Below are 10,949 nucleotides of genomic sequence, written 5' to 3'. Positions count from 1 at the left end.
AAGTGACACTCTTACATTCCAAGACACATCACTACAATTCATTAGTATAAGAGAAATGGTTGTCGATTACAAGTTTTATAATGTCCATTACTTGCATTACTTCTATGTTTGATACGTAATGAGCAAAGGTTTGAATAGGATAACCACTCAAGAGTAACTTCCTGCAGGGAAGAAGATGAACAAAAAAGGACGTAATACACTTATATACCCCCAAACTGAGTTATGATTGGGCTGTGGGAGTTATGATTGGACTGTGGGTACTATGGACACTTATTCTCTAGGATCATGGGATATGTAGTTGTGATATTTTTTCTTTTCAAACTTGTTTGAAAACTGCTATTTTAATAAAGTGAAGTAAGAAATGCATAATCCTCACCTCCTGGTCCTTAAGAGAATTGAACCTTTTCTTCAGACTAGCTAGGAATTTTTTAATTCAGCCTCCCATGCAAGTTTGTAAATCAGTCGCTCCAAATGTAAGCGCAACCCTTAGACCTCACGCAGTTAGCGTGGGGTGTGACGTCCAGTCTGGTACTGTGACGAACTCGTCTCGCGCCCCCTTGTCACAGTGGAGACAAGAATGACGCGACGGCCGTTTACAGCGTGCGCGCGCCGATGATGATCAGGGCGAGGCGGCGGCCCCAGCTTCTCCCGCGCTTTGGACAGAGGCAGCATTTCTGCGCGAAGACGTCACCTATTTCCCCGTCAGTTCGAGACTTCCACGCCCCTGGAGGGCTGCTGCCCACCCTCCTGAGCCTGGCAGCTGCGACCAGGACCATTCGGCGCAGGTCGCGAGCTCCTTTCGTCCAATCGAAACACACTTCTTCTTCACACTAATTCTTCCGCCAATAGTGGTGCCCACAACCCTAACCGCATGCGGCCAATGAACAGGCCGAGACATATAGGCGCTGGCCAATGAACGAGCAGCGCGAGGTGAGAGGTCGCGGCGTCCGCGCCGGTTTCCCCCGTCTCTCCGCCTGTTCCAGTCTCTCTGAGTTAGGCAGCCATGGAGGAGCAGCAGCAGTTCTTCCTTCTGCTGGGCAGCCTGCTCAGCCCGGACAACGCAGCACGCAAGCAGGCCGAGGTGAGGCGCGCTGAGAAGCTTAACCAATGGGGACGCAGTCCACGTGCGGATAAGAACCCTGCGAGCGCTGGCAACGGCCCCCTCCGCATGCTGTTCTCCATCCTTGTGGTTTCGGCGCACGCCCATGTGTGCTGTCCCACAGCCTCTTAATAAAGTATTGCAGTTGTCTGTACTCCTTCTTAGCTGTCAAGTGTTTTCGAGTCATGTGACACCTTCAGTCAGTTCTGGCGCTTTTATAAGGAGAGCACTTTGCATTTTGGGACTTGTGGTTTCCCGTTATCAGCACATGCTTCAAAGTTAAGCGTTTTACTTAATAAGTGGGAACTGGTTGAAGGTTTACACGAACAACCTCTTGCTTGGCACCTACGAGCGATACAGGTCAACTTACGACGTTTTGAGAGCCCTTGTGTCTGCTCAGGACACACTTGGCGGCAGACAAGGGAAAGTAAGTCCAAGTCTGATGCTGGTGTGAAGCGCTCTTTGCTCATGGATGAAGCAGTTGACGACCTCCTTCAGGGCCAGTGATTGGCCTGTTAAATCCTGGCGAGAGGCTCTGTACCTCTGCGGTCCATACTTTTAACTGGTTTTCCCTCGTGGTGTTGCTTTCTTATCTGTCTGCAGGAACAGTTGCACACACATTAGACATGTCTCCCTTTTGTCACAGCCTTTGCTGGTGGGTTGCTTTTCACATCCGTATGGGCGCACCAAAAACTGCAATATGCTCCTTTTGCAGGGCTGCTGCAAGTGGGCCTGCCGACTGGCAAACGTGACACTGCTTTCTCGAGTCATTTCTTTCGTGCTTCCTGTAGTGATGGCTGCAGCACACCCTGTGCCTGCCTCAGCCTCCCCTTTACACCTGTTACGCTGTGCGCACACTCCGCCTTGTGATGTCGGAGTCACTACTTTTTGAGAAAGCCACGTCTTTCAACAGCTATGAATACATATTTTCAGGCAAGGGTGTACGTCAACCTACCTGCTAGTGATTTCCTTACTCTTCGCGTCGCTGCTTAATCACCTCTGCACGTAAAATAGTATGGGTCCACCCGTTATTCCTGGGTTCACTATCGTTATTTGCATAGAATGAACCCGATGATCCACCTGTTATCCCTGGGTTCATTGTATGTTTAAGCATAACATTTTTAAAGCAAAAACAATGCATTATTAACATGCAAGAGATCAAACTACTTACTATCGCATCAATTGGAATGGCAAAGTAGAAACGGCGAGCTTGAATTTCGTGTACATGTGGGGTACGACACTCTGACAATCAACAACGCAATGATAGGTCAATATTTTGACCCATTAAATTACTTAAAGGTCTTCATCAGGACCAAAATAGCAAGCAACCTCACTATCACATAAATATCACGCGATCCCTCTACAGGGAGTGCAGAATTATTAGGCAAGTTGTATTTTTGAGGATTAATTTTATTATTGAACAACAACCATGTTCTCAATGAACCCAAAAAACTCATTAATATCAAAACTGAATATTTTTGGAAGTAGTTTTTAGTTTGTTTTTAGTTTTAGCTATGTTAGGGGGATATCTGTGTGTGCAGGTGACTATCACTGTGCATAATTATTAGGCAACTTAACAAAAAAAAATATATACCCATTTCAATTATTTATCATTACCAGTGAAACCAATATAACATCTCAACATTCACAAATATACATTTCTGACATTCAAAAACAAAACAAAAACAAATCAGTGACCAATATAGCCACCTATCTTTGCAAGGACACTCAAAAGCCTGCCATCCATGGATTCTGTCAGTGTTTTGATCTGTTCACCATCAACATTGCGTGCAGCAGCAACCACAGCCTCCCAGACACTGTTCAGAGAGGTGTACTGTTTTCCCTCCTTGTAAATCTCACATTTGATGATGGACCACAGGTTCTCAATGGGGTTCAGATCAGGTGAACAAGGAGGCCATGTCATTAGATTTCCTTCTTTTATACCCTTTCTTGCCAGCCACGCTGTGGAGTACTTGGACGCGTGTGATGGAGCATTGTCCTGCATGAAAATCATGTTTTTCTTGAAGGATGCAGACTTCTTCCTGTACCACTGCTTGAAGAAGGTGTCTTCCAGGAACTGGCAGTAGGACTGGGAGTTGAGCTTGACTCCATCCTCAACCCGAAAAGGCCCCACAAGCTCATCTTTGATGATACCAGCCCAAACCAGTACTCCACCTCCACCTTGCTGGCGTCTGAGTCGGACTGGAGCTCTCTGCCCTTTACCAATCCAGCCACTGGCCCATCCATCTGACCCATCAAGACTCACTCTCATTTCATCAGTCCATAAAACCTTAGAAAAATCAGTCTTGAGATATTTCTTGGCCCAGTCTTGACGTTTCAGCTTGTGTGTCTTGTTCAGTGGTGGTCGTCTTTCAGCCTTTCTTACCTTGGCCATGTCTCTGAGTATTGCACACCTTGTGCTTTTGGGCACTCCAGTGATGTTGCAGCTCTGAAATATGGCCAAACTGGTGGCAAGTGGCATCGTGGCAGCTGCACGCTTGACTTTTCTCAGTTCATGGGCAGTTATTTTGCGCCTTGGTTTTTCCACACGCTTCTTGCGACCCTGTTGACTATTTTGAATGAAACGCTTGATTGTTCGATGATCACGCTTCAGAAGCTTTGCAATTTTAAGAGTGCTGCATCCCTCTGCAAGATATCTCACTATTTTTGACTTTTCTGAGCCTGTCAAGTCCTTCTTTTGACCCATTTTGCCAAAGGAAAGGAAGTTGCCTAATAATTATGCACACCTGATATAGGGTGTTGATGTCATTAGACCACACCCCTTCTCATTACAGAGATGCACATCACCTAATATGCTTAATTGGTAGTAGGCTTTCGAGCCTATACAGCTTGGAGTAAGACAACATGCATAAAGAGGATGATGTGGTCAAAATACTCATTTGCCTAATAATTCTGCACTCCCTGTATACTTTGGCTGCCATGGAGGGCGGTACCGAACGTGTACCCCAATTTTGAGTCATTGAATCTGGAAACCAGTCACTAATAATTTAGCATTACACCGCTTTTTGGAACACCAATTTCATTAACTCTTTTTAAAAAAAATTTGATTTGATAGTAATTATATTCTGTTTAATCTCTTGCCGACGAGTAATACATTCATTATTTTATTTATTTTTTTTGTTCGTTTTGTTTTTGCTTTAGAATTTTAAGCCTAAAAATCTCCCGAGAGAATCACTCTTGTTGTTTGTATGTAATAATCACATCTTAGCAGCACTGTGTGCCACATTCCCTAAAAAGTATCCCCATCAGGCACATAGGTCCAGATTGATGACGTTTTGTTCTGAAGACGGTTGAATTAGCCAGAACATGGCATAGCTGCGCCATGCCTGCTTGCCCATAACCAGAGACGCTCAAGGTAGTAAACATCCGGGATGCACACGCAGACATTAGTAACGCGTTGGCCATGATCTGCTCGAATATGTAAAGGCACAGTTCTGCGTGTTATGGCCTTTACAAGTCTGGGCTGGTGTTATTTAACTAATATGTTCAGGGTGCACATAAACTTTACATCTGCAGATAGTGTTCAAGGGTCTCTAGTTCAGGCCTTCTTTTGATCTCCTTTATTCACAGCTTGTCTAGGACACCGGATGTTGAGCTACTCACATGCACAACTTCCCTGTTACTCCGGTCTCTCCTTTCTCCTCAAACAAGCTCACCCTCTCGTTTGACCGCATACTCCGCTAACTTTGGTTAAAGAGGCTTCCGGGGCTTGCCACGCACACTGCTGTCACGTATAGGCCAGTACGTAATTACTCCCATATTAGTGGTATTAGTAATTTAGAATGCGAATTGTAAATCATTTGTGGAAGTTATCACTGGCGGTATGTGTGATCAGCACATTATCTTTTATTGTTCAAATCTAAATATGTGGGGGTAAGCACTGCACAGAAAAATGTAGTGCCCTTTCTTTTGTAGGTGTCCGTTATGCTTTGCGTAGTGACCGATTGTGGAATAACAAAATCTCTGAATGTATGTAGTGCAAGTCTTTTTTGTGAGACACCACTTGGTTTATTCAAAAGTGTACCTCGCTGTGCGCAAGCTAACTTGCTTCACTGCCTAGGAAGCTGAAATAAAACTAGGGTGTATGGTTAAGATTTTTATGGCGACTATCGGCTCTGCAATTTAACAATTTGAAAGAAAAGAAGCCGGATTGTCTGTCGCTTGACACTGGTTGACCAGTTTCCGGTGTTTCCATGGGTTTTCTGCACTGCTTCTTGTACTGACCCGTTCATGGAAAATGGTTAGGAGCACATCCTTCCTATGTTTTATTACTGACCGAGGAGGTCCAATTTGTGGCAGTACCGTTGAAAAACTTGATCAACCCTTTACTTGTCGCTGTCGGAACATTTATCCATTATCAGCTAAAACTTTTCATTCACAACGTTGCATCAGAAAAAGGCTTTGTGATTGGTAATCTGGGTTAATTCCGTTCCCTTTAAGGCGTGCTTAAATCTATTGTTTGACCTGGCAGGGTAGCTCTCGAACTGAATTCAGTTTCAGGGTTTACGTTGAGCGCAGACTCCCACCGAGTGGCTGCACATGGTCTTTTATCAGCGTTCATCCCACCCACCAGTGGTCAGCAGTTCAGCGCTTTCTTTTATAAGGCTAGAGGTACTATTGTTTTCAGTGACAACAATGACCTAATCAGGCTCCCTTCCTTCCTCCCTCCCATTACAGTATTTAACATTAGCATTAAGAGTATTTTCACTGGCTTTAGCCAGTCCTGAGTAAGGAGCCAGCGACGATTGAGGAAGTGTAGTCTACTATATAGCATTTTTCTTTATATACACAATCCGATTAATCCAGATAGTTGCATTTGTGTGTGTCTGCAGTCTTACGATGCAGTAGTATTCGTTTAGTACACTCGTTTTGGTGTTCTTCAGAAGGACTATGGTGTGTGTGTGTGTGTGTAGGATTTTTTCACTTTTTTAAAACGTCAAATTTTTATTTTTTTAAAATTTCAGTTCATGCCAGCCCTCCTTCACTTAGGGCAACGTACAATAATTATTCAGGGATATTCCTATCACGTACAGTTTCCTTTTTCATTGTGTTGATATGAAGTTAACACATGATGGTATTCTCTTTAATGAAGTGGAATTTTTAGTGACTCATTTCGTTCTTCATCACATCCCTCTACGTATCGCTAAAAAAACTTGTATGTATGAACATACATGTAGTCTTCTGCAAAAGCTGGTTGCAACCCAGTCAAATGCGATTTTGAGAGGCATTGAACATAGTCTCAAACACTTTGTTTAAGTTGCGTTCATTTTGAAGACTGTAGTTTGAAAAACGCTTTATTAGTTAAGAATGTCACATATGGCCTCTCACAATTACTACAGGATACTCTTATGACTTTACGTAGCACTCAAATTGGTGTTAGAATAGCAAATCTGATAATTTAGAACAATGGCATGGAAATGGAGGTCAACGTGGTGGCAAGGTCCCAGCTGGTTAAAATAGTTTCATCTGCTATTTAAAACTAAATGTAAAATATGCAGTTAATAATGTAAATACTCAAAATCGAATTCACTTTCCACTACTAATCTATACTGCTGTTTAGACGTTTCTGGGACAAGTGTGTCTTCACTATAAATATTGCAGTGATCCTAGTCCTCTACGTGGGATCAAAACTCTGGTGCTTTCTGCAGACAGTCATTCAGGTGTAGTCATCTAGTCACTATATTGAGGCATTCATACTTTTTGATGCCAAAGATGTGTAAGTGTGCCAGTTTGTCCAGTGTCTCTGCAAGTTGCATCTCTGCCTTGTTTCTACCGCGCCACCCTCGCTGATACAGTACCAATAATGGGCAATATTGAACATCATTTCCTTACCCAATGCCCTGCTTTTTTATGGGTGCCATGTTGGACATGCCCTCTTGTGTGCTTTCTGATGTACATTTATGCTTGAAGCTTGTCACTTAAAACTCTCCTAGTGTAATGAACCTTTATTAGGGCAGTAGTGTTTCTATGGTAACTGTTGCTTCTAAGGGCCATGTATTGGCTGTTGGACCTTCTCAGATAACCAGGCTCTATTAAGCAGAAAAAGATGGCCAAGATTCAGAAGATAAGTGGGGAAGAAAGTGCACCCTTGCTGATTTTGAGTTAAGAAGGTATTTGGAATATGTTACTGCTGAACAAGCATTACTGATCCAGGGGTGTGGAATTTTTAAAATAATCTACTTGGCCAAGGGACAAAATGCTAATGAGATCTACATGTCCTGAAAAATCCACTTGTCCCACCTACATCAATTATAAGGGCTGACACAGAAACATGTAATATGTTTTTATTTTGTTTTATTAAACCAATAACTATTCAGTGGTTTGTAATCATGCTAAAGAAAAACTTGAAAAGCTGTTACATTATCCCTATTGTCCAAAAGTATAGAAATTGTATAGGAATACAGCAGTAAATGATCTTGCATGGCAAGCTGCTCTAAGACTCATTGTTGACAATACTTCAGTAGTTATGATAGATGTGGCCTCTTATGTCCGCACACATGCTTTGCGCCTCCTGTTGTAAGCCAGAGATCAATAGCTCTGCTGGGATCATATTCCTCAAAGTTGGGCCCTTCTATTTTAAGAAGCATTAGATCTTGGAGAATATCTTGATTTAACCGTGTTCTTAGTGGGTTCTTAATGACATTCATTGCAGAAAACACACGTTCCGCTTCTGCTGTAGACACACTAAATGTGAACATCATCTCCACGAGCTTTAATATATTAGTTAACGTAGGAGGTTTTGTTGCTAGCAGGGTGGAGTATGCAGGCAATACAGGAATGCCTTTGCTCTGAAAGCTTTTCATATGGGTTTTAAGTCCACAAAACTCCTCTACAATTGCCAACCGCTCGTCTGTGGTGAAAAGTACTTCAAAATGTTGAACAATTGCCTCAATATCAGAGATCCCATATTTATACAGTTCCTCTCTACTCTCTGGCCATAGTGTATAATCAAATGCCTGAAATCCTTGAACTGGCATGGAATTAAAATTTGCAAACCTCTCATCAATATACTTAACTACACTGTCAATGAACTCACTGTCACTTTGGATTGTTGCTGCTGGTGGACAGCAGCCTGATAACCTTATTTCCCAGCCATCAGTAGAAATGTTTCCAAACTTTTTTTCTTCGGGGTGGTACAGTTTTTTAAACTGCTGCATGTATTCACCCAACTCACTCTTAAGGCCTACTAGGGTCAATGCACACCTCTCTACAGCAGGTGGAACATGCAATAAAAGCAGTTCATTAGACTGAAAGAATTCAGAAAGCTTAGACACTGGCTTCAGAACATCTCTCAGGCTGTAAAGGTTTTTTATAAATGTAAAGCTCGTTACAATTGAGAGGTACTTTTTTGCCTTAGCAGCAGAATCATCGCTCCCAGCTGCAACCTGTCCCAGGTGTAGAACCACAGTCTGCAGGTTTTGTTGCATGGCTGCCAAAGCTCGGGTTTTGCTGGATACCCATCTAATCTGTTTAATATCAGTGAAATGTGCAAAGTTTTCATCAATTATTCGTGAAATTTCTTTGGCATCTCGTCGCCTCTTAGGACTGTACCAGTAAAATTTGAAAATCCATTTCAAAGTTTCTTCAAACTGACAAATAGAGGGTTTGGATTTTACAGCGTCTAGAATCCCAAGCTGAAGTTTGTGAGCTACACAGTGGAACGGTAGAAGAAAAGGAATGTCTTTCTTTAGAAGTGCTGCAACTCCTCCCTTAGATCCCATCATTACTGCAGCACCATCAAAATTGACAGCTATTAGTGATGGGCCTGGATATTCTGTGGACCTCATGCCTACTAAATCCAAAGATAACCTTTGGATTCCTTTAGCTATACCATCCAGGACACCGCGAGCATGTGCATGTTCAAGTGGAACAAGATCTGCAAATAGAGTGTAGGGCTTCCCATCACTGACTACTCTCACCAGCACGGTTTCCTGTTCAATGATGGCATTATCTGTGCTTCCGTCTGCGATAATGCAAATGAAGCGAGAATTTGAAACAATTTTTTGGATGTCCTGTCGAAGTATATCTGCCTCACATCTTATGAACTCTGAGGCCTTTTCACGGTTTGTATAATTTTCTCCTATATCCACACCAGCTTTCTTCATAGCCCTACATATGATTTCCATGTCTGAGAGTGGCTTACCTTGTTTTGCTATTAGGTAAGCATTGTTAAACAAGATGGTCAGTTTCTTTCTTTCTCTCTCCTTCAGCTTTTGCAGTGCTTGCATGATGAGGGGCTGCTCTGTAGGGGGACTGGAATTTGAGGTACTCGCTCTAAGAGTCTGAGACTGCAACGCCATTTCTTTCATTTCCTGGCGGTGCCATGAAACACATGTCATATGTGCCTTGCTAGTTTCATGAGCTCTAATTGGTTCAATGCGCAACTGGTCACATCCACTTAAGAATGCATTTCTACCTGAACCTGAATAGCTGACTGCTACAGTAGGATATTTTTGGCAAATAGTGCAGTACATTTTTGGTCCTTCTCCTTCCTGGCTTTCCTTCAGGGCTAGCCATGGCCAAGATTCCACCCAGTGAGACTGAAAAACTCGTTTTCTTTTTTCAGCATCGTACTTTTTGTTCTTGTTTAGGTTAGGATTATGTGGGGTGGTACAACACGGAACCTCAGTTGGTTCTTTTTGATTTCCTTCCCCTGGCCTTTCTTTATCGGTGTCTTTACTTCTTTTGAAACCAAAGTTGAAAAGACTTTGCTGAGACATATTTTCTATCAACAGGACAAAGTGATCAAGTCTGAGACTACTTGATTCAGTTTTATACTCACAGTCCAGAAATGTAGAGCCAGTTGTGACAAGCCTTTCACATAGGTGACTCCAATAAACCTAGAAACAGATTTCCAAACTCTCTGAGAACAAGTGCCTGAGGCAGCCTGCTGCAATGAAGCTATGCTGCTATGGTTCGTAGTGATTTCCTGCCAAGTTGTGAACACACGGAGTCTGGTACTACACTGGCTGCACAGTAGACCTAGAAACCAAGAAAATATTTACACTAAGAACAAGGATGTGGGCTTTGGAAATGACAAGCTTACCTAAATGGGATTCAAATCTACCATCCATGTTACCATAACAAAAATTCAATAAACAATTAGAAATTATGTATAATTGACTGCTTAAGAAAGATACCTCTTGTGATCAATGTTCCTGCTAGGGAGAGAGAGGGGAGTTTTCTCTAGTGGCAGCCATAAAGTTAGCGTACAGGGTGCCTGCTGCAAAGAACAGATTTATATCTTATGTGATAGTTAAGTTGATAAGTAAAGTCAGAGCCTTTACAAGTGCTTTCAAACAAATTAATGCATGTGAAAGAGGGCATTGGAAAGATGAGGGGCTGGGTGGTAGTGAGGGAATCGAAGGTGGTCATGGGGTGAGGGATCACAATTGCAGGGTACCCCATCAAGTGCAGGGGCATCTGGGTTTTGTATACACAATACATTCACCTCTGAGGCTGAGGGAAGCCATATAAGCCCTTGCATGGGGTGAAATTTCCATATTATTTCTCCTTGTGGTGCTCCACAAGTGGGCAATGTTAGAATCAACAGTTTTAGAGTATGTGCAGGGGGGCCTACCATAGGTGCAGACGCACTTTCAGATGTTGTGCTTAAAGGTAGCCTTAAGTCTCCCAGGGAGTTACTTTAGTGCCCCTGGAGGGCATTTTCAAGGTATAAAGCACTCCTGGAGCTGGGGTTTTGCACAAGGGCTGTGCAGTGTGGGGAGCCCTGCTTGTTGGTCCAAAAGCTGCAGGCACACCTCGATCAAAGTAGAAAAAAGAAATATGTACACCTTGAATTTGTTTTATTAATGCTGTATTGACAATG

At 42.8% G+C, this 10,949-nt stretch overlaps 1 protein-coding gene across 1 annotated transcript in view; it reads left to right on the top strand.

The window, feature by feature from the left end:
* Nucleotides 1-922: 922 nt before the first annotated feature.
* Nucleotides 923-10,949, top strand: part of IPO5 (importin 5) — a 531,657-nt gene continuing 521,630 nt past the window's right edge. Inside the window, exon 1 of the mRNA XM_069205185.1 lies at nucleotides 923-1,081. Coding sequence (XP_069061286.1) covers nucleotides 1,004-1,081 — 78 coding nt within the window. The 5' untranslated portion in view covers nucleotides 923-1,003. The remainder of the gene's footprint in view (nucleotides 1,082-10,949) is intronic.

Source organism: Pleurodeles waltl, chromosome 8 (assembly GCF_031143425.1).
Source record: "Pleurodeles waltl isolate 20211129_DDA chromosome 8, aPleWal1.hap1.20221129, whole genome shotgun sequence".
In the NCBI taxonomy this organism is placed as follows: Eukaryota; Metazoa; Chordata; class Amphibia; order Caudata; family Salamandridae; genus Pleurodeles; species Pleurodeles waltl.
This window is presented reverse-complemented; position numbering and strand designations above follow the sequence as displayed.